This window comes from Ostrea edulis, chromosome 1, assembly GCF_947568905.1.
Source record: "Ostrea edulis chromosome 1, xbOstEdul1.1, whole genome shotgun sequence".
NCBI classification, from domain to species: Eukaryota; Metazoa; Mollusca; class Bivalvia; order Ostreida; family Ostreidae; genus Ostrea; species Ostrea edulis.
In genome coordinates, this window is record NC_079164.1 from 92,015,715 (window position 1) to 92,040,350 (window position 24,636).

A 24,636-nucleotide genomic window follows, 5' to 3' on the forward strand; every position below is an offset into this window, starting at 1 on the left:
ATATAATAAACTTGGATCAATATCCATTTATTTTGAAAACCCCGTAAACAATAACACACCTCAATCTTTGTTTTCAAACAAATGATAAACTCTCTATAACGAATTTCTGTCATGATGAATAACATTAATTTTTTTGTGAAACCTTCTAAACATATTATTTTGATGATTTAAAGTGAAAAACAAAATGTGGAGGAAAATCGTGCATCAGTCCCTTTAAAACGCTGAAATTGAACATTGTGAAACAGGTATTAGGCCAAGTAAAATTAATTAGTAGATTATCATTCCCGCCCGCCCCTCGAAAATCGCCCCGCCCCGTTTTTTTTTTATTTTTCAAAATTACGATTTCCGGATATTTTTATGCCCGGTCCCTATTGTAAACGTACTTTGTTTCACTTTGCCTTTTAGAAACCCAAATACACATGTAATTATGATTTATAAAGCTTTTTCTCAATGAGAGAAGGCATTTTCGAGGTCAAGAATACCATGGCGAAAAATAAAAAATAAAATCCTCCCACCCGCCCCATTTTTTTGTGGAGTTTGAATGATAATCTACTAATTAATTTTACTTGGCCTTATGAAGACTTGAGAACAAACCAAAATTTATCCGGTTACCACATTTTTTAGTCTAAATTTTCAGCTACAGATTGTTTTCCCCGATATAAAAAAGCATTTCTCTCAAAGCAACTTGATTTTCCACTTGAAAGACACTCCACTTGTTAAAATCCGAAACATTCAATCGATTTACCCCCAATCGAAGTTAACACTCGGGATGTCAGGGCTATTGGTTTATAGGTGAAACCTCCACATAGAATTTTAACTCTTTGTTGACATCTTGAAGTCTATTGACACAGCTCAAACAAAACTGATTGCATACAGTCATCCCACCGCACCAAAAAAAAAAAAAAAAAAAAAAAAGAAACTTTAATCAAAGATGTTACTTATTTGGAACGGTTATAAAAAATACCACTGCATGTATATATAAATTGTTTTTGTCTTAGAAAGACATTGGAACTTATCATTCCCTATTGTTATACACTGCATAAAGAAATTATTGCAAGTTTCTTGCTAATGGAAAAGCAATGGATACTGGAGGTTCGCTGATAAAACCAACCTTTTAAAAAAAAGTATCGAGTACAAATTTTTCGCTCCAGTAACAAACTCGTAGGTGGAAGGTGTTTCTCGTTTACTTCCAATTATATACCTATTAACTCTTATATAGGGAAGGAGAGCCTATCGTTCCTGGACGTGTTATCGGAGTTCTGGCTTTAAGAGGCACTTTATATTCACCATAACTACCTTAAAATCGGCCTCTCGGACTTTTGGATTTATACCAGGTAGGTAAAATTCGATAAACAAGTGGCTATCAAATAAACAGACAGTCACTTGAACTGGTATAAAACGTGGTATATATCGGATATAAAAACGTTTGTTAGTAGGAGCTAGGGTTGAAATGGTTTATTGTGTAAATTTCAGTCATGGAAGCCAGTGAAAAGTTAACGATACAAGCCTTGAAGGCCCACGACAAAGTCCATCCGAAATTTAAGTCTTCTGGTCGAAGCCTCAAACAGAAAAGCAGAGCCTCTCTTCTCTCGTCTCCTGAAGATCCGGCTGAGGTAATAGAAGCTTAGTTTTACCATCTTAATCAAATTAACCGTATTATACCATTTTTGTACATTTCTAAAATATTCAGTGCGCTTTAGTTCACAAAACATATAGAGATTGTTTTATATATATATAAATATCCCAACTGTAACTTGAAGAAACTGTCCATTCTCCATGCCACACTTAGCTTGGTTATAAAAAGAGGACTTTAGGAATTGAAATATTTAATTGAATTATACAGTTTTATTTCATGTCTATCGCTATAGACACAATTAATATTTTATTAAGCTCATGTTAGAGATTTCATACCGCGAGGTTTTATAATTAAATGATCATTAAGGAAAAAAAAACAACCTTTTAAGTGTAGACATGTTTTTACTAAATGCAGTCCCCTTACCGTAAAACCGATCAAAACATCTCTTGTGATCGAACACCTGGAACGCCTCTGAGAGGCAATCATTAATCAATTTTTTAAAATATATATTATATCGGATCGGGTAAGCAGATCAATGACAAAAGTTATTCTATAAAGTCTTAAAGAAATCAACAATCTATATCAATGCCTCACTACCAGAAAATCCGGACCACCACGAAACGAGAACCCCTCGTGTAGAGCACGGAGTCGCACATATTTGTCTTTAATGTTATATATAATTAATAGGTAACCATAGGCGAAAAAAGCTATAATTTTAAATATTTTTTTTTTTGGTTTAAACATACTAGTATCTAAAACATTTAAATACGTCTGGTGAATGGAGTTAACAAACAAATGTTATAACAAATTATGTGTATAATTAGAGCTTCACTTTTTTCTTATTGTCGTTTTAATAAATAAAGATATGCATTATATAACCTATCCCGGATGGAGAGTTCACATGCTTTCTCAGTTTTGGTACATTTACGTCCAGATAGCACCAATCTAATTGAAATTAGATGTTGGATCCGCTTGCATACTCGCTACACAAACATCGATGTTTGTGTAGCGAGTATGCGAGCGGATCCAACATCTAATTTTAATTGGATTGAGATAGCACGTGTTGCACATTTTGCAAATGCGTAGATTTATAGTGTTCTGTTCAGGCCATTTGCTCCATTGTGGTTGGGCGCAGTTGCGAGGGCGAAGGAGAAAATTCACCCTCGCACTTTCCGCGCTAGGACATGTTCGAGATGGATATCTTCCTTATGAAGTTCTTCTATCTGAACTCCACTAATATTGAAATAAGATTGTTATTATCCACAAACAATTTTGATATAGTACAAATTTGTTCACGGGAAGAAAATTTGTTCTTGGTAATTTTCTGTGTGAACAGTTCTTTGTTTTATTTGTTGCCTGTATACACTTCACATGCGGTAAACGCTAAATCTTCGCCCGGGATTACAGCCACCATAGTAACATTTGCTTTGGCGGGCTTCCGGTTTAGGGAGAATTCCATAAGTATTCAAACTAATTAAAAAATAGTGGAAAGAGATATCTCTTTCTCATTGAGAAATATCTCTTTTTCAACGATTAAAGATACATGTATATCTCTTAGACTTTGAGAGATATCTCTATAGGAATTCTTAGAGATATATCTCTTTAAGTGAAGGAGATGTCTCTCAAAGTAAAAGAGATATCCCTCAGAGAGAGAGAGAGAGAGAAAGAGAGAGATATCTCAAAGTGAAAGAGATATCTCTTAAAGTGAAAGAGATATCTCTTAAAGTATAAAAGATAACTCTTAAGTGAAAGAGATAGCTTTTTTTTTTTTAGAGAGGTATCTCTTAAAATTAAAAGATATCTCTCATTTTAGAGAGATATCTCTTTAAAATAAGAGATGTCTCTTTGATTTAAAGAGATATTTTATTTTTCGAATAAATAGTAAAAGGACTTGCCATAGATGCGCGCTGAAATTCAATTGAAGAGAGCAGTAATTCAATTAAAGACCCATCTCATGACCGTACGGTTGGTGAAAATGTAGGCGGAGCCTAATCTACACAGATGTTATTTACCTGGAGTGGCCAGGGTCTACCAAGGTGTTAATTGCTATATCCCATGACACTTGAAAGAAATACACAGAGACAGAGGTGATCCAGACAGAACATGGTAGAAATCTACATGTCCGTGCATTTTTGTTTTTGTTGTTGTTTTTATAGTTTTGATATACACAGGACCTGTCTCAGAAACCTCTGCAGAGAGTTTCTGTGGTCATAGTGTTTGAATAATGGTTGTATTCCTAAGGGTAGCTGACACATACTCTACATCCACCCCCTCTTTCCCTCTCTCTCTTACTCTCAGTCATTGACTCAATGAATAATTTCTGTTATAAATATAGAGGTGTCATAAATTGATGACATAAATTATTTCAATAAGTTACAAGTTTTAGAAATTATTGTGTAAAGTTAAAGGTTGATTTCTAATTGTGTAATTTATAATACACATGTACATGTATATATATAGAGGGGGGGGGGGGGTTACAATTATATTGAAATTGTATTGTTCAGGGGTCTTTTTAAAAACAATTGAAAATAGAAGTTGTGGACAGGTCAATGCTATCAAAACTCAGGTATACTGGGCTTCCTCAAGATCTAAAGAATGCCTGTAGATACTGACTGTTATTGTTATCAAAATACCTCTCAGAGGTAGCCCCAGACCACAGTGTCTGCAGATGTCTCCCCCACCTGAGATCTATTGTTAAATGTTTGATTGACAGGCAGCTTATAATTTGTGGGTGTTAATTTAAAATTGGGTCTATCTATTGCATGTATCAATTCAATTATTACGTGCAATAATCGAATTATTGATCTTTTCAGTGGGATCCGGTAAAAATAGGTCATCGGTTGCCTTTGCGTGTTATAAGAGGCGACTAAATGGGGCGGGCCTTCGGATGAGACCTCAAAAACCGAGGTCCCTCGGCACGACAGGTGTGGCACGATAAAGATTTCTCCCAGCTCAAAAGCCTTGGTGACGTCTTTATATGAGTGAAAATATTAGATAATATATATACAATCAACCAACCAATGAATTGAATTGTAGTGCGTATCAATTCAATTAATGCGCGCAATAATTGAATTATTGCTCTCTTCAATTAAATTAATGATTTCATTTTCACATTCCAATATTTCAAATAATTTAATTGTTCAGGCGTTTCGTTATGCAACTTATGGTAAATATACATACATTAAAAGTAATTGACGAATTATAACTCTATTTGAGAGTGATTTTATTTTTGTGTTTCCTATCCACCCATTCGTAGGCACTATATTCTCGTCTTGTTCATCCATCTGTGTCCTTCAAGCGATGAAGCTAGGGAGCAGGTGGCCTGATAAGAACACTCTTCCAAATAAATTTTACGGACACTAGTATTTTGAATTTCATTTCAAACAAGCAATTAAAGCGCAGATTAGTACAATAAGAAGTGCCCCCTTGGAATTACTCCACACGGACAATTTTTCGATCGTATGACCTTTATGAATATTGCAACTAACTATAATCGTACGAGTATCGTAAGTTAAATTTTTACTAGTATATTTAAGCTATGTAAACAAAAAACATGGCACGAGCCTTAAAATTGTTTACACAACAAAAAATTGTGAACTCCAAGCATTCTAGACATTAAAAATGGAAAATAAAATTTGAAAATTTTCGGCTCAAATCGTTTCCATGCCCTTTAAAGATGTATAGCCTCATTCGAGATTCGTTCAATTACAGGGAAAAAGTAAACAAGATGACGGAACCACAACTCGTCGAAGTCGAACCATGTCCACAAGTTCCCAGTCTAAGAAATCTGAACCCGCCCAGGGTCGTCCTGGTATCACATTCTTCCGAATTGTTGCCGCCACACGCGCATGGCAACGTTTGGCTAAGAAAAAGAGCAGTCAACCACCGGCACCTAACAAACCTTTAGTTCAACTGGAAAACACGTACCAACTGGAGCCTGATTATAACACAGTGTTTGTTCCAAAAAAGGCGGAAAATATCATCCAGGAAACATTTAATTCTAGGCTACAACAAGTAAAGTATGATTCTGTTCGAAGCAAGATTCTTGCTAAAGATTTGGCAACAATCATAAATAGGAAGATGAAGGACTTGGACATTCCTCGGTACAAGACAGTAAGCTCTGTGACAATCGTTGAGAATAAGGGCCAAGGACTGAAAGTTGCCACGCGGTGCGTCTGGAATACTACCACGGACAATTACGCCACCTATTCGTATACTAACCAATCACTGATAGCGATCGGTCACGTGCATGCCGTATATTATGAATGAAAAGATTATTTCTCCCTGAATTTTAAAAGATATTTTAATTACATGTATATAATTACATTATTTGAAAACATGAATATAAATTTTTTGTCTCATAAAATTGGAGCGAATATAAAGTTTTGTGTTTTTTCTTAGAATTACGCTGCATTTTGTACACTAAATGTGGTTTGTTCTAAAAGCTACATTGTATGAAACAACAAAAACCAATCACACTTGCATAAAACCAAAAGAATGGACTATAGAAAGGCCGCTAAGGAATAGCTTAATTAAAATCACGTTCTTGTAGTCTAGTTTAATACTATTTCATCCTACATTGATAGGTTTGGTGTTGCCTTTAATCATTGTCAGATTATGTAGTTTCCCTATTGGCGAAGAACAACACACCATTAAGAGATTTTATATCGAGAGGAGGGTATTTCGATTTAAAGCTTTAATTGAATTCTTTTTGTAGGTCAAGCTTCGATGCGAACTAGACGATTTTATATCATTGGAAGGTTTTATTTATCGTTTGATAGTCGTCTCTCTTTCGTTGGTAGATTTATATGCATGTAGTTCTGTAAAAGAATGAAGTGTGTTCACAGACAACTGTAAAATCTGTGCGGGAGAATCATATAATGGATATTGATTCCTGTGGTTGTATTGACGGATCGTCGTATGGTATGGCGCAGTGCGTCTCTCAGCACTTTGTGGGTAAGACAAAAACGGTACTTAGAAGGACCATCAACCCTTGTACATATATTTCCAATGCTTAAAGAAAGAAATTATGAAGCACACACACACATTAGGGGAAAATGGAGTGAATGGAAATGTCAGATGTCCATTGTTTACAATACATTTTCAGTGGTGGATCTAGGAGATTACAAAGAATTTCAAATTTTTTCTCGATATCGTTATAAAATAATTTTTTAAAATAGAAAATCTTTAAAAACCTAACTGATCAAGAACACGTATGGGAAGTGGAAGCGGGTTATGTTTATGTAACGTATTTCTGGAATACAGATTGGAAACATTGGGCCTTTGTAGCAAACTATGTTTCCAAGACTAAAAATATTGCAGCAAGCCTTTTATTCTCAAATATCTATATGTATAAACCAAGATCAATCCACATTCAATTAAAGTTTGATCTCAACGTGTGTGTGCGGTCGTGGGTTGAGTGTAGTCACTAGTAAGAAGTTTCAGTAATTGCGTTTCAAATAAGAGTACAATTCAGATAACGTTTTATCTTTTCTGTTTCCATAGTACGATAAAATTTCAAGAGAATATATTAGGAAAGAGTAAAATGGGGGTGGGGGTCATGATGATGGAGAACGTGTTAATCTTGTCTTAGTCGATGCAGGTTTAAAACTTGAGTAATATATGTGTATTGTTTTACCAGAAAGAAACTGGTGTAGAGGTGGTGAAGTACTCTATTTACTTAGAACAAAATTTCTTGTAAGAACGGACATTTTGTCTGGTTTAGTCATAGATTAAGGACATATGGAACTAACAATCCTACAAAATTTGAACTAAATCTGTTGAGCGATTTCGGAGGAGTTGCGTTCAGTGTTCCTATATTGTAGCATGTAAACATACTTAAGAGGAATTCTGTACATAAAGGGAAGCAGCTGCACACAGTTGGGGGTTAGGGGACTGGAAACTTCGCCTTTCTCAAAAATGAACATGGCAAATTTTAAGAAGAAATAACGAATAAACTGATACTTTAATGGATTATGAAATATATTTCATATAACCACACGTTATCAGTCCTTTTCTTTACTCTCCGTGTGATTGCATTAAACAAAGTCCCATAACTCCTGTAAAAATGGCAGCACAGTATATGATCAAATACATACTAGTGACTAACAATCCTACAAAATCTTATGAGCTATTTCAGAGGAGATGCGCCCACAAAGTCAACTGGGACGGACACTGGTATGTCTACGTCCCCTTTAGTGCAGCGGCGGGAGACAAAAATGCAGAGACAACTAGTAAACAGGGCCGTAAATTAACCTTCAATTTGGAGGAGGCAGGAAATTAGGCGGGGGTCTGGGGGCCGCCCAGGCCCCCAGACGCTGAGCACATTTTGTGCACACTGAACACGTTTCGTGCAAAATCCTTGATTCTAGGGCCTTCTAAGATGTTACTTGACTAACTCATTCTAAAAGAAAGATTTGGAATGCTTTTTAAGGGAGGTATCATGTTCTTAGTTATTGGAAACAACATAAATTCTAATGAACTTTAAATTTTAATTTTTTTTGGCTCAAAAGTTGGAGGAGGCAGCTGCCTCCTCCGCCTCCATGTAATTTACGGCCCTGGTAAATTGTATTCATGTCCTGGTTACATAACAATCTGAAAATCCGACATCACCGTTGGCTGCAGATCTGTAGCTCTCTGTAAAAATATTGAGACAGATCCGGTCTGGAGGTTATAAAGCACAGACCCGGTCTGAAAGTTATAAAGCACAGACCCGGTCTGGTGGTTATAAAGCACAGACTCGGTCTGGAGGTCATAAAGCACAGACCTGGTATGGAGGTTATAAAGCACAGAACCGGTCTGGAGGTTATAAAGCACAGACCTGGTCTGTCCAAATATTTTTCCAGAGAGCTACAGATCCGCAGCGACATCGCCCTAGAAAAATGCATTCCAGTGCAGATTACCTGTTACGTCGGCCTTGTTAAGATTGTCAGCCTTGAAAAAGAGAAAGTTTGAAAAATTTCCTTGAAACTGGAGCAAATGATCCATCTGGAGATGGTTTGTAAATTTGGCTCCGATCAAATACTTTTGACCCCCCCCCCCCATGTTGACCCCGTTTCGTTAGATGTATGTGCGTTAGTCTGTCCGTCTCCATTCGAGGTTTTCTGTTAATTGCTATTTTCATTTCTCTGTCACCTATCAAGCTGAAACTTGCAATGTAACTCCTTTTTGGGTCACTTTAGATCATGTTGTAATTATACCCCCGCAACAAGTTGTGGGGGGGGGGGGGGTATACTGGAATCGGGTTGTCCGTCTGTGGACGCAATGGTTTCCGGGCTCTAAAGCATTATCCTTTCCACCTACAGTCACCATATCATATATATGGACTACCATGGGATGAAGATGTTCCCTATCGATTTTGAGGTCCAAAGGTCAAGCGCACTGGACATCGAAGTAGCAATATGGTTTCCGGGCTCTAAAGCGTTATCCTTTCCACCTACAGTGTACAGTCACCATATCATACATACGGACTACCCATGGGATGAAGATGTTCCCTATCGATTTTGGGGTCAAAAGGTCAAAGGTCACGCGCACTGGACATCGAAGTAGCAATATGGTTTCCATTTAAATTCTTTAACGGCTTTTTTCATCGCATGGAGATGCTGTGTTCCTAGATAATCCATTTCTCCCTACAAACGAGAATACCCAAGGTTTGTCATACCATTTGTTTTTTACACTCAGAAAAGAGGTAGTTTATACCTATTACCAACACCCTTTGGGAGATTGGGGTAAACGGGGGGTATTCTTAGTGAGCATTGCTCACAGTACCTCTTGTTTTGATCTATTTCGACTTTTGCAGGAGTTTTGTCCCTTTATTTGAACGAGAATACATGTACATAACTTCTCCGGCTAACTCTTCTTACAGTTTTCAAGTGAAGATCTTATTATATAGAGTGTTTGTATGGATATTGAAGATGTGCATGTGGAAAGATTTTGATATTCTTGGATTTTTTTTTTTTTTTTTAATAAAAGTTCATGTTGTTGAACCTAGTTTTGAGGAAATGTAATAAATTGAGTACATGGAACACACTGAAAAAGACTTGAATTTAACCCCTTTCAAATTTTATTACTTTATTTTGACAGCCACCTTAGGGAAAAGATTTTTTGACCCTATCCAATGAGTTTCTAACCCCCACCCTCAAAATAACATTGAAAAAGATATAACAATTTACCCCAAACATAGCCAAATCGAACTTGCTTTTAATCGAACTGATATTTTGAAGATAGCTGAACTTGAATTTAGTTCTACACCAGGTATAATATACATTTATGTATCACATCAAATTTTAAAGTGAACGAGTCCGATGCAAACCTTTGGGGTCAATTTATATAAAGTGAAAGTTCGTGCATGTACCTGTATCCTACGGAATAATGTTGAACCCGAAGAGATACAATATATAGCCCCAAACTGAGCCCTATGTGATACTTTTTAGGGTTCTATTTGTTCGATTACATTGCTCCCTATATATCTCGTTTCATTTGATCACCCTATATTCAATCATTAGAGAAGGTCTGAAAAGTAGCCCCACCCTCGGGGCTCCCCAGATGATACCCCCAACAGCCCCAAAAGGAGGACAAAAAAATGATAGTCCTAGGGATCCCCTACCTTGTTTGCATATTCCTATTGTGGACTCTTCAATGATTAAGTTGTTATTAGTCCCCTACCGACGAAGACGAAGGGGACTTTAGGTTTGCGCTCCGTCCGTCTGTCCAGTTTTCCACATTTTTTTCCTCTGTTCTTGTAGATATTCATTTTATATTAGTTGCTTTGTAACTTGTGTCATAACAAGTTACAGATCAAGTTTGAATTTCGTCTCGGTCCGTTGATTTTTCACTCAGTTATGGCCCTTGGACTTAGAAAAATTGCATGAATTATCAGTTTTCCGGACTTTTTTTTTGGTTGTGCTTGCAGATATTCACTTGATATTTGGTTCATTGCTCTGCCATAACAAGTTACAGATCAAGTTCGAATTTTATCTCGGTCCGTTGATTTTCCATTAAGTTATGGCCCTTTGACTTAGAAAAATAGCATGAATTGTTAGTTTACATCCAAGTTTCTTACCTCTGTATAATACACTCATTAAAACTTCTAGTATAGTAATACAACAATATAGCTAAATTATTAATGATCACCTACATGTCATAGTTTATTGACTTGGTTAAAGACCTAAACCTAATTATAAATTTGTCTTTTTTCTTTGTCTAGTCTCTACTCGAATAGTAGTTGATTTCCAACCATTCCTATCCTGGTTCCCCAATTTTCCCTTTGACCATAACCTACATAATGAACTTTGAATATTGTTGTGGTACAGTAATTTTTGCAACCGGTAGGGGACTATGTATTGCCATGCAATACTCTCAGAATGCTTGTTTACCTCCATTATGACCCTATGTGATGTAAAATTAAGAACTTTCAGATGAGTTCAATACTCCTTATAAGCTGCTTAACTTGTTGTTTATCTCATGATCAGTGTTATGTCATTCGATCACTCCATATTCTATCATTAGGGAGATCTGAAAAGTGTCACCTCCTGTTTCATTTGTCAAATGCATGAATAAAATTGTCTTTCCAAGAGCGATTACAAAATCTGGCATTTTAAATGTAAAATCCACTTAGTATTTTCCAGTAACCCATAATGCAATTCAACTCATTCAGCTTATTGGTCGGATAGCATGTCACGTGGGTACTTCTTATATGGTAGCGTCCAACATCGGAAAAAAAAAAAACATTCAATGATAACTAAATATGCAACATTTTCTTATATTGGTTCATAATTGTAACTTAGTTATATAAATTAAAAAAAAGGTAAGCATTTAATTCGTTTAAACATTACATAATGCACTTAATACGTCAGTCACTATGCTCATGTGTACTGTCTCTTCGGAAAAGTCCTCCTATTGAATAATAGAACGCCACCAATTTACTTTTGACACTTTGAAAAAGCCATGACATCAGGGATTGTAGACTAGTAAAGTAGCCCGACGAAGCATTCGTTATCTGAGGAACATGTTCATCTCCAAGAGTCTGTTCATCATCCTTCAAAGTCCATTCTCTATCTGAAATATAAGTGTTCATTTGTAGGTAATCCAAAACTACCAGCAAAACAAAAAAACATGTTTATTGCGGTGCTTAGGGTAGGGATCTGTGGTAAGAACTCCCTAACACTTAGGGTAGGGGTCTATAATAAGAGATTTAGGGTAGGAATCTGTAATAAGAGCTCCCTGACACTTAGGGTAGGGATCTGTAATAAGAGCCCCCTGACACTTAGGGTAGGGATCTGTAATAGGAACTCCCTGACACTTAGGGTAGGGATCTGTAATAAGAGCTCCCTGACACTTAGGGTAGGGATCTGTAATAAGAGCCCCCTGACACTTAGGGTAGGGATCTGTAATAAGAGCCCCTTGACACTTAGGGTAGGGGGATCTGTAATAAGACCCCCCTGACACTTAGGGTAGGGATCTGTAATAAGAGACCCCTGACACTTAGGGTAGGGATCTGTAATAAGAGACCCCCTGACACTTAGGGTAGGGATCTGTAATAAGAGCCCCCTGACACTTAGGGTAGGGATCTGTAATAAGAGACCCCCTGACACTTAGGGTAGGGATCTGTAATAAGAGCCCCGACACTTAGGGTAGGGATCTGTAATAAGAGCCCCCTGACACTTAGGGTAGGGATCTGTAATAAGAGCCCCCTGACACTTAGGGTAGGGATCTGTAATAAGAGCCCCCTGACACTTAGGGTAGGGATCTGTAATAAGAGCCCCCTGACACTTAGGGTAGGGATCTGTAATAAGAGCTCCCTGACACTTAGGGTAGGGATCTGTAATAAGAGCTCCCCGACACTTAGGGTAGGGATCTGTAATAAGAGCTCCCTGACACTTAGGGTAGGGATCTGTAATAATAGCCCCCTGATACTTAGGGTAGGGATCTGTAATAAGAGACTTAGGGTAGGGATCTGTAATAAGAGACTTAGGGTAGGGATCTGTAATAAGAGCTTCCTGACACTTAGTGTAGGGATCTGTAATAAGAACTCCCTGACATTTAGGGTAGGGATCTGTAATAAGAGCCCCCTGACACTTAGGGTAGGGATCTGTAATAAGACCCCCCTGACACTTAGGGTAGGGATCTGTAATAAGAGCTCCCCGACACTTAGGGTAGGGATCTGTAATAAGAGCTCCCTGACACTTAGGGTAGGGATCTGTAATAATAGCCCCCTGACACTTAGGATAAGGATCTGTAATAAGAGACTTAGGGTAGGGATCTGTAATAAGAGACCCCCTGACACTTAGGGTAGGGATCTGTAATAAGAGCCCCCTGACACTTAGGGTAGGGATCTGTAATAAGAGCCCCCTGACACTTAGGGTAGGGATCTGTAATAAGAGCTCCCTGAAACTCTGTCCTTTTTTCCCTACAGAAATACAGTTCTGCAGCTAAACATTTGTCATGCAGCATAAAAGTCAAGAAATTATTGGATATATATAAATATATATATATATAAAAACCTGGAAATTCTGAGATGATTTGATACTTTGCGTTGCAATTCCATGGGGCATAATATTTGCAGTCGTGTCCTTCGAGTTCCGTACCCCTATTTTCACATTCCTCCCACCGGAACGCGGTGCGAGTTTCTTGCCAAACGACAACCCATTTCCACTCAAACTTGACATTAGCAGGTAGTTTCACTGCAATGATCCATTTTCCAGAGTTTTCTGGAATTTCATCTGTAGAATACAAAGATAATTGGTAAAGGATTAACAAAATCGCTGTTGTTACAACAGTACTACAGATACAGGATGAGTATGAGGGATCCCCCACCCCAACCCCGAAACGAAAAACTTGTTTCTCCAGGCAGCGAAGCCGCCAAGGAAAAGAGCTTTTTTTGCCGAGAGGAGCCATAAAACTATTTCCCAAACCAACCTTTCTGTAACTATTTTATTTCGCCGCAACAACCTAAAGAGATTATTTATCACACGTTATTTCAAGATTCTAAAATTGGCCAAATCATTCACAGTTAAATATTCATAGTCTATCACTCAAGTTCCAAGAGGATTTTTCACCATCTTATTGACTGCTTTTGAAACGAATTAGGTATTATATCTCTGTGATATATATATATAAGATTTTGGATCAGCTCTTTGGACGAATAAAGCATGTCTTAATTCACTCCACTTTAAACAATGATTGGCAAGCCTAAAGACCAACAAATAAAAATAAAACAACATGTAGTCTGTGTTGTAAATACGTTTGTAGAATAGTGTAGTTGTAGTGCTAGATGTATTTATATGTAGTTTTTGTTATTATTCTCTGTTGATATTGGCCACATTATGTAATTCTTTTCGTTTGTCCTGAGGAAAAATTTAATAATCTGGTTGTTCGTGTCGTTGGTCATTTTAGTGCTTTGTATAATTTTTTGTATTTAACCTTGTATCCATGTTGTGGATCCGACATTTTTAGGTATCGGGTGTTGTTGGAACTTAGTGTTTTTATTTATATATATATATATATATATATATATATATATATATATATATATATTGTGTATGTATTCCTTTTTTGAGCTAAAGTTGTGAATCTGGAAGTGGGTTGAAAGCTACCGATACATTGACCAATCAAATAGCTACATTTTAGTCAATGTTATTGCTCAGTCACTACTCAATCAGATCGAATCTGTAGGGTATAAATACTGGGAAACCAAGTCTTCAACAAATATCAAATTATACACACATACTTTTAAACTTTATCAAGTAATGCTTTATACAATAACACATCAGTGCTAAAGGCCAACTACCTCTTAAAGACAGTGGTCTAACGCGTCTTCCGTGGCTTTCTCATAAAGTCATGGACGTCCGAGCTTGATCAACTCCACATTAAACACTTTCAACCATAAACACAACTATCCTGCTTTCGGCCAATAAATAAGGAAGTTTAGGCGGCTATCTAAATTATTTAGACAAATTGAAGCAAGAGCTGGTGGGTTTCTGCACTGGATCCGGTGCTCCACTCCGGACTTCCTTTGCAGCATCCTCAACACAGTCTTCAAGAAGACCGTCTCCCCGATTTTACTGAGGGAGATCCGAGGGTCGATCGGTTACAGATGAAGAATAGCAAGCTATCTTCAACAAGCCCTTCCCCAGACTATACTGTGGAGATCCGTGGGCGATCGACTCGAGGAAGAGGAGATGGACCCATCCACTACCTTCTGGAGGACCTATCTATCCCCGGATCTTCAAGAGTACCTGTCCCCGTTCCCAGGGGATCCGAAGGTCGACCACCATCGTCGCCTCGCCGCAACAAACCAAGTGTAGCAGGGCCCCTACTGGGAAGTCTGTACTATAAATCTACACCATCGTCGTCGGCAACACAAAACATCGGTGCTAGAGGCCAACTTCCTCTCAAAGGCTGGTATAGCGCGTCTTCCGTTCTCTCATAAAGTCATGGACGTGCGAGCTTAGTCAACTAAACACTTTCGGCCATAAATACATTTGCACACACAACTATCCTTCTGCTTTAGGCCAATAAAAAGAAAGTTTAGGCAACTATCTAAATTATTTAGACAAATTGAAGCAAGAGCTGGTGGGTTTCTGCACTGGATCTGGTGCTCCACTCCGGACCTCCTATGCAGCATCCTCAACAGTCTTCAAGAAGACCGTCTCTCCAATTTTACTGAGGGAGATCCGAGGGTCGATCGGCCACAGATGAAGAATAGCAAGCTTTCTTACAGAAGCCCTTCTCCCGATCATACTGTGGGGATCCGTGGGCGATCAACTCGAGGAAGAAGAGATGGACACATCCACTACTTCCCAGTCTGCACTTTATATCTTCATTGTCGTTAGACATCGTCAGTCTACACACATCGTAACCGAGAAAACATCGATCAGAGCAGAAAGCTTAACAACGGTCAGGTATAGACGTGGCTGAATAAGTCTTTCACATACAAAGTCTGACAGTAATGATATATTATTTTATTATATACTTTACATAGGAATGAGACATTGTTAACCATTGGGAGGCCCCAGCTTTGTTTTCTTTCATCACCCAATATTCACTCATTGGAGGGGACTGGAAAGTGGCTCCGCCCTTGGGAGGTCCCAGGTGGTACCTCTACAGCCCAAACTGACGGAGGAAAATAATACCGGTGTATAGGGTTCCCTTTCCATGTCTGCATACTCGTTTTGTGGACTCTTCAAAGGTTAAGTTGTTATTAGCCTTCATTATGTCCCCTACATGATGTAAAATCATGAATTTTCAGGTGAGCTCAATTGCCCATAAAGGCCTCTGTGACCCCTTGTAGGGGTTTTATATCTTTGATGTCATTGTTCTCTAGCCCTTTATCAGTGTTTTATTCCAACGTCCTATAGTCAACTATTAGAGAGGCCTGAAAAGTGGTCCCACCCTTGGAAGGTCCCAGGTGGTACCCCTACAGCCCCAAAATTAGGACGGAAAATCCTAGGGTCCACTTCCTAACCTGTATACTCCTTTTGTGGACTCTTCAAACATTAATTTGTTATTAAAGGGACTGGTTCACGTGTTTCGAAACAAATGTTTTTCACGTTTGATATTAAAAATTAAAAATATAACTCATTTAATGTTAACAACAAAAATTTGGACTGTCTGAATGCAAGGATAAGAACAATATTACTTTGATTCTGTGTTATGTAAACAAAGACTCGAGTCTTTTTTTATGTAAACAAACAAAGCAGTGAAACGTTAATTTTGTAATTTAAAGCATCTTCATTTTGTACAATCACAAATTTTAACTTTTAAATGACACATTTTACCTAAAGTATACTTGAGATGTGATATATATAATAAACTCGGATCAATATCCTTTTATTTTGAAAACCCCGTAAACAATAACACACCTCAATCTTTGTTTTCTAAACAAATAATAAACTCTCTTCTTTTGTGGTGAATAACCTTAATTTATTTTTTTAGAAACCTTCTAAACATATTAGACTATATATTTTGATCATTTACAGTGAAAAACAAAATTGTGGAGGGGGGATCGTGAATCAGTCCCTTTAACATTCATTACCCCCCCCCCCCCCCCCCCCCCCCCCCCCGTGATGTAACGTTAGGAACTTTCAGATAAGATCAATTGCCTTCAAATATGAAACTTGATACTCAGTAATTAAGAATATGTTTATTAATTGTTTGAAAAATTATCAATTTTGAATAATTGTGAGTTACTTTTCAATATTCCGTCTAAGTACTCTCAGTACTTTGATAAAAGGCGAAGATAACGAACAGTGATCAATCTCATAATTCCTATATGAAATACAAAATAGATAGTTGGGCAAACACGGACCCCTGGATACACCAGAGGTGGGATCAGGTGTCTAGGAGGAGTAAGCAGCCCCTGTCGACCGGTCACACCAGCCGTTAGCTGCAGAACTGTAGCTCTCTGAAAAAATATTTTGACATAACATCTCTGTTATGTCAAAATATTTTTTCAGAGAGCTACAGTTCTGCAGCTACCGTGAGTCCTGATCAGGTAAACGGAGTTATCCGTAGTCAAAATCAGTGTGCCAAGAACGGTCTAACAATCGGTATGAAACACGTCAGACAGCATTTGACCCGATGATAGGTTGTATTGGCAAACTAGATAGTTATGATGACCATAGAATTTGCGAAATGCTGACTTCAATCGAAACTGTTGAAACCCCTGTACCATCAACTTGTTTGTCATTAGCTTGCCTCGATTTAAAAACTGACCATACGCAGAACAAACTCTTGCGTATCGAATCAGTTGAGATATATAAACACCATATGCAAGTGATACTGGGATATTTCTACATAAATATGGGAAGTTGATGATAGAGAAGTTGAAATCATCCCGTTTGTACGTCATACAGTTGAGTTGTCAGTTTGCATTTCTTACTTTACGGCGTTTTTGCCTGCTAGTATAGTGACTGCTAGCTGCAGCCTAATAAATATTTCAAGGCGTTTTAGAAAAAAATCTTGAGAACTGGTCGTAACATTAAATTCTCTACGTTAAAGAGGCACAACTCCATAAAAAAAAAAATTAACGAACGGGAACAAAACTCATCAATATACACCTGCATTCAAAAAATGAATTCGATATCTCAAGGTGTCTTTTTAAAAAGTCTGGAAAACTGGGTTTCGCGAAAGGACGAACAAGGGTAAAACTAAATTGGTCGGGGGCATACAAATACACCCGAAATACCCAACTACATTTAAAATACAAGGAAAGGAGGGTGGGTGGGTATCGAAAGTCTTGTCCACAAGCACCCATGGCACCTGTGGTACGTAATTCTCCTAATGCCATGTTAGGGCTCTAAGTTAGTAGAAATTCTGTCATCCTCACAACGTCAGGCCCGGGTCCTGAGTGGACACGGAGAACTATGACGTTGTGAGGTATACTCAGAGCATGTGGATTTTCCAAGACCTCATGCGAAATTTCAAACGTAATTCAAAATCGGGCAACGATGCATTTGAAATGGTAGTTCTATCGTTAACTTTATAGTGACTTTACCTGCCATGACCGCCTGTTTAACATCCCAGTTTCCTAAAACATCCAAGGAGCCACACACAGCCAAACACTTGCCTCGTGTGTTCGTGTCATAGTGTGTCTCAAAACTAATGCACACAGTTCCATCATCAGAAGAAAGCATAGTCTCCTCTTCAATTAAATTCCGGTCATGGCTGCATCACACATATATGTCTTAGACATTTTTAAATGTCTAAACAAAGTGTAGTTATACGGCGTGAAACACGAGGACAACGCAATTATTGTGAATGACCCTGACATTCGAGTCGTGCTACTAAATACGTGCTAAGTACGTACAATCCCCCGGTACATGGTTTAAAGGGTCGAGATTATCAGCATAATTTTGAATTATGTAATACTACATATGCATATATACTGGTACGTGCACGATCATGTTTATTCACTTTGATGATTGTATACACGTGCTACTATATGTAGCATGCATAGTCTAAGAGTACATTCTGCAACCCTGGAAATAGGATGACACCAGCATACACGAGAGAGAAAGCAACATATGTATTTTGTCTGTTTTATGCTACTTCTTGTTTCCTCTGAAAAGTGAAATGAAATAAATTAAACGTCCTTGGGCCACATCGCCTACCTGAGTGATCTTGGCCCTGTTGTTTAGCTATATATTGTGATTTTTTGAAATCTTTATTCCTATGAAAATTTAATGGAACCCATGTTGTGGCCCAACCTAGCCACAAAGGGTCACGGTATAAACATGATACAATGTCACAAAATAAACAAGAGGCCCATGGGCCACATCGCTCACCTGAGTCATATTTACCCTGCCTTTATTCAGATGTTCTAATTTTGAAAAGACTTTCTAAATCGATCTTTATTCCCATGAAAATTTTTGACCCCACATTGTGGCCTCAACTTATTCCCAAAAGATCACAACATAACTCAAAATGAATTCACATACCCGGTAACACAGAGATGCCTTAACACCAATATGACTAACATGATCTTGCTGTTCTGGATAAAACCAAGGTCATAGGTCATGGTATGATTTATTGACATAAGAAATCTATATACAAAATTTGAAAGCTCTCAAAGTACGTCAAAGGTCCAGGTCAAAGTCACACGGTCCAACACCAAAGTATAACAAAGTTTTGTCATAAAGAATACACACAAAATATGAAAGTTTTACCTAAGATAGTTCAGAAGATATTGATTAGGTCAGATTTTTAAGAAAGTGAGTCAAGGTAACAAGATCAAATACGATTGAACCTCAAAGTCTTGTCATAAAGAATCTATATACAAAATATGAAAGCCATATCTTGTGCAGTTCCGAAGATATTTAACAGGTTATGTTTTCTTAAAGGTAGGTCAAATTTCAAAGTATTGTCATAAAGAATATATATACAAAATATGAAAACCCTACCTTGAATACTTCCGAAGACGTGTTTCATACCGACACATCTCATGTTTTCAAAGTATACAATATTACATGCATTTTGTCTTCTTTATGTTTATAGTAATTAATTCTAATAGTTCGTTCGCCGAGATTTTGCGATATTTAACCACAATACAGACTTAAATCTAAGCCCCGATTTCAAAAAGTCAAGTTAATTAGGTAGGTAGTCACGTGGTACAGTGACGTCACATGCGCCCTTCGGATTGTGAAAGTACTGCGAGATATTATTAAAAACTCAACTTTTAGGGGCCTAATTAATTTACTATGGGCAACATTTAAATCGATGTTGATAAAGTGTCCGAGTTTTATATGTGTTCGCCACCAGTGCACACATATAACGATGTAAATACCCAAATATAGCGAGTAAAGCGTGTATGAAATCGGCAATATTGTGAGTAAATAATGTTTATATGGGCCGCTGTCTACAAACTGTTTGGGGATGTTATTCCTTTATACATCTGTAATTGGCGCTGTTTTTCTAAAATAAACAGTGCAATCATTATTTATTTTTGGATTAGACAAATTATGATACGTTAAATTGTTGACAACTAGGCCCTATGCCAAGCTATTGTCACGCGTGCATTTCGGAAAGAAAGAAAAAGACAACACACACACAAATCAATAAAAATATTCAAATTTAAAGTGGTAATCACATTATTTTATTTTGATAAAGCAATCTTATTACTATTTTTGAATTGTGATCTGCACGTCTTTAGGAAGTACGAAGTGGGAGCACGGCGATATATAGCCTACTGACGCACGCAAGATGCTACGAGTTCAATAAAGAAATAATTTTATAATTCAATTTAAAGTTAGGAAATACAATATTCTATTATTTGTATAATTAAAAGTTCAATTATTTTGTATCTTTATTCTTTGTCGTTGTAAATCTACCTGTTGGTAGAAGTTACATATATGTTGTTACAAGGTGAAGGTCAGTTGATCCAAGTGTGTATTGAATTTGAAGAGCAAAACAGAATGTATGCTATAGGCCTACCAGTGCTTATAGCTTCGATATATCCATTTTCTCGCAGTTTATCAGCGTCTCTGTCCAAGCGATGTTTGAAAAGGTGACTGGGTGTGTTTTTTAAGGTAAAGTTCTTGCTCCAACAAAAAAATTATCCACGTCTTTTTTTTCGTACCTTCCTTCGAAAAAGTCTAAATCCTTTCTACCGACAACTAGTACACCCGAGCACGGCACAAAACATCTTAATGCATTATTATTTAAAAGCCGTTAACGTGACAATTGGTTTTTTGTCGATTAAATCTAATCTGTTTTTGAAATGGCTAATAGATGTTTTCAAACCCGAGGGTGCATATGACGTCACACAAAATGGCGCGTAAACTAGCGAAAGAAAATATGCATATCGCAAGATTTGAATTTCATCGCTTTCAAACTCGAAAACTACGCAAAATATTTCATTTAAAACACATTTAAAGTAGTTTTAGGCATAAAAAGAGTTAATTTTGCTGAAAAAATGAAAAAGTTTAGAAACATGCGTTGTGTCCTTTAAGCGTTCTTGGCACACTGATTTTGACTACCGATATCTCTTTTTACCTGATCAGGATATAGGGCTCACGGCGGGTGTGACCGGTCGACAGGGGATGCTTACTCCTCCTAGGCACCTGATCCCACCTCTGGTGTGCCAAGGGATCCGTGTTTGCCCAACTATCTATTTTGTATTCCTTGTAGGAGTTATGAGATTGATCACTGTTCGTTTGTTTGTTTGTTTGTTTTTGATGTTTTCTGCCACACTCAACAATTTTTCAGTTATATGGTGGCGCCCAGTTTTTATTGGTGGAAGAGAGAACCCAAATACAATGTACCTGGGAAGAGACCACCGACCTTCCGAAAGTAAACTGGGAAACTTTCTCACTTACCGGCGCGAGCGGGATTCGAACCACTGTTCGTTATCTTCACCTTTCATTCAACAGGTAACGTTTTCTTAAAAGTAGGTCAAATTCCAAAGTCACAAGATAAAAGGTCATAATATGAAATGAATGGTCTTCCCATAAGAAATCCAAATGTGAAAAATCTAACTCAAATACTTCAGGAAATATTGAATAGGTCAGAGATTTAAAATATAGGTCCAAGGTCAAGGTCAAACGTCATGAAATAATAAGGTCTGGCCATAAATGATCTATATACAAAATGTGAAAGCTCTGCCTTAAAAAGTTCGGGAGATATTGAATAGGTCGGGGTATTTTTAAAAAGTAGGTCAAACTCCAAGGTCAAAAGATCAAACACCACTGTGTACAAGGCTTTGTCATTAAGAATATGTACACAAATAAACCATCGCGGTGGCCGAGAGGTTAGAGCATTCGCCCCGCATGTGGGAGGCCGGGGTTCGAATCCGAAGTCGTTAAAACAGGTAGTGACAGTTCCATCGCCAAACGCTCAGCATCAGGTGTGAATGTCACGGGTCCTCCACGGAGATGACCTTAAAAACGGATGACCCGTGGCACACTAAAGAACCCTCACTGCTCTATGGCCGTAGGCGCCGAGCATAGACCTAAATTTTGAAACCCTTCACCGGTCTTGGTGACGTCTCAATATGAGTGAAAAATTCTCGAGCGAGACGTTAAGAAAGATACAATCAATCAATCATCATATATATACAAATAATGAAAGCTTCACCTAAAATACATGAAGTTCCGGATATATTTAATACGTTATGTTTATAAGTAGATCAAACTCCAAGTTCAAGGTCAAAATGAAATGAAAGATCTTGCCACAAGAAATAAACATGCAAGATATGAAAGATCTACCTTAAATAGTTCAGGACATATTGAATAGGTCAGATTTTTATTTAAAGTAGGTCAAACTTCCAGGTCAAGGTCACAAAATTACACACCATTGCATTACACGAAACGTCTTACCGTAAAAAAATGCACACACAACAAATGAAATCCCTAGCTTGAATAGTTCAAAGGATATTTTTAAAGATTGGTCCTATATATCAGCATTTAACACTTTGCTCTCCTACCTCCTGGGACCATAATTTGCATAAACTTGGATCTACTATATTTCAGGAAGCGTTTATGTAATTTTTTTATTTTTCTGGCCAGAAAAATGAAAGAACAAAATTAATATTTAACATAGTTGTGATTGAATATAAATTATGTAACTTAATAGAATCAGAGTGAATCCGAAGGAATAAACCCGTCAAATAAGCAGAAAATTTCGATTCATGAATTATTGTCATCCTGTCAGTAATTCCTGCTCGTAATTTCCAATGTGCATTGACCCCGGAGGTCACCAGTTCGGAAAAATGCGAAGGAGAGGCACTGAGCACATGTCAGATTTGAAAACAATTTAACATGCCAATTTTATAGAAAATTCACCATCAAAATTTCATTTGAGTGGCACATTTGCGTCTCTATTACTTTCTAACACTTATAGTACTTCTTGTCATTCATGAAACAATGTAATATTTCAAACAAACGAAATGTGTAGTTACTCACGTCAGTCTCCATCTTTGAATATGACCTCCGTCTCAGAAACCCGATTATGTTCGGCAATCATCGTTTCCATGTCCGTGTATACGACACAATGGCGGTTTATACGAAACGCCCATTGTAGGTACGCTCTAAAACAATATTCCCTTGTTTATTTAGCTGATTTTTTCTTCAGATCGTGGGGACAATATTAATTATACCGATAGGATTTATTGATGCATTATTGGATAGTTGAAAAAATGCCGTCAACTACAGCGTGTATTGCTTTAAAGATTTCCCTATTTATTCGCATGTAAAAATTTGATCCCCTATTGTGGCCTCGTCCTTACCCGGGGGCCATGCCTTGAATAAAGCATTATTTGAATTGATGCGCACATTAAATAAATTATCGCTATCTTCAATTGACATTGGAGCGCGCATCAATTCAAGTGTTGATATCATCAATTCATTTGAAGAGAACACCAACTCAATGAATGCGCGTAATATTCAGAACTGAATACATCATTGGTTGTTTAAAGAGATTGCGTGCATCAAACGAATTGATGATATCTCAAATAACTAAAAATATTTTCAATTATTTGAGTTTAAGTTAATTTCTTCGCCAAGGATAGTGAGTTAATGAAGTAATCCCAAAAATCGCGAGATTCGGAATACACTATATCTTATTTTAAAATTTACCAACCAAAATTGGCATATTCGCAATTTAAAACAGTGTGTAATTGCTAAATCATTTTTACTTTAAATTCCTAGCTTGCATTACCGGAACTATGATAATAATAGTAGGGGGTTTATGCCATAACACCTCCTCCTTTAGGGTGTTTTTTTTTTAAAAAATTAGTGGGTGGTATGGTATAAACCCCTACTATTCTTATTACAGACAAAATCACCAGTTCCTGTGCTGGCGCGAAAATGTCTTCTCATTCAAGTTCTTGGCCCATTATTCAGGCTTGCCTATGCATCAAGGCGCCGTGTACGAAAAATATTCTTTCGCGTCTTCTTTGGGATCTAATTAACTTGACAGTTTCTACAGTCTCGTTTAAAGTCAGCATTTCGAAAATTCTGTTCATTATAATAATCTAGTTTGCCCATATAACTTATCACAGAGTCCATTCCTGTTTCATACCGATTGTTAGGCCGTCCTGGCACACCGATTTTGATTACGGATTACTCCGTTTACCTGATCAAAACACCCAGGGTTCACAGCGGGTGTAATCGGTCGATAGGGGATGCTTACTCCTCCTAGGCACCTGATCCTACCTCAGGTATATCAAGAGGTCCGTGTTTACCCAACTCTTTATTTTGTATTCCTTATAGGAGTTACGATATTGATCACAGTTCATTATCTTCACCGTTCATAAATGATTGAAGAGCATTTGTCATTGAATATAAATCAAACGTCTGCATTCCGAGATTGATGCAAAAGTAGTAAATATGTCGATGCACAGTCTAGTTAACTCTCTTCAAAGCAGTTGATATAATCCTAATGTTTGATCCCGCTGTGACCAAATGAGCAATGAACTGAAGTTTGAGGAACCCCCAAATCTACATGAGGATGTTCACTTATTGCATCACCTGAAAACTTCAGTAGTAGTGCAATAAATCATCAGAATTTCACCACAGACCACCATGTTAACTTCATCATTCCTATTGCAGATTCTCCAGTCGTGG

General features: G+C 37.5%; 2 protein-coding genes across 3 annotated transcripts; one reads left to right on the forward strand and one right to left on the reverse strand.

Moving 5' to 3' along the window:
- The first annotated feature begins 118 nt into the window (after positions 1-118).
- LOC125674252 (dynein light chain Tctex-type 5-B-like) lies at positions 119-5,952 on the forward strand. 2 transcript variants are annotated; one of them, XM_048911377.2, is made up of 3 exons: positions 119-1,334; positions 1,474-1,613; positions 5,288-5,952. In XM_048911377.2, exons 2-3 carry the CDS (start codon positions 1,476-1,478, stop codon positions 5,843-5,845), a joined length of 696 nt encoding a protein of 231 aa, XP_048767334.1. In that variant the 5' UTR covers positions 119-1,334; positions 1,474-1,475; the 3' UTR covers positions 5,846-5,952. The 2 variants fall into 2 exon arrangements, with proteins under 2 accessions (XP_048767334.1, XP_048767343.1); XM_048911386.1 differs by lacking the exon at positions 119-1,334 and having other exon boundaries at positions 1,380-1,613; positions 5,288-5,946.
- A 5,357-nt stretch (positions 5,953-11,309) lies between these two features.
- Positions 11,310-18,475, reverse strand: LOC125674281 (uncharacterized). The gene is made up of 3 exons (XM_048911412.2): positions 18,072-18,475; positions 13,078-13,296; positions 11,310-11,632 (listed from the first exon to the last, which is right to left on the reverse strand). Exons 1-3 carry the CDS (start codon positions 18,208-18,210, stop codon positions 11,427-11,429), a joined length of 564 nt encoding a protein of 187 aa, XP_048767369.2. The 5' UTR covers positions 18,211-18,475; the 3' UTR covers positions 11,310-11,426.
- Positions 18,476-24,636: the final 6,161 nt, after the last annotated feature.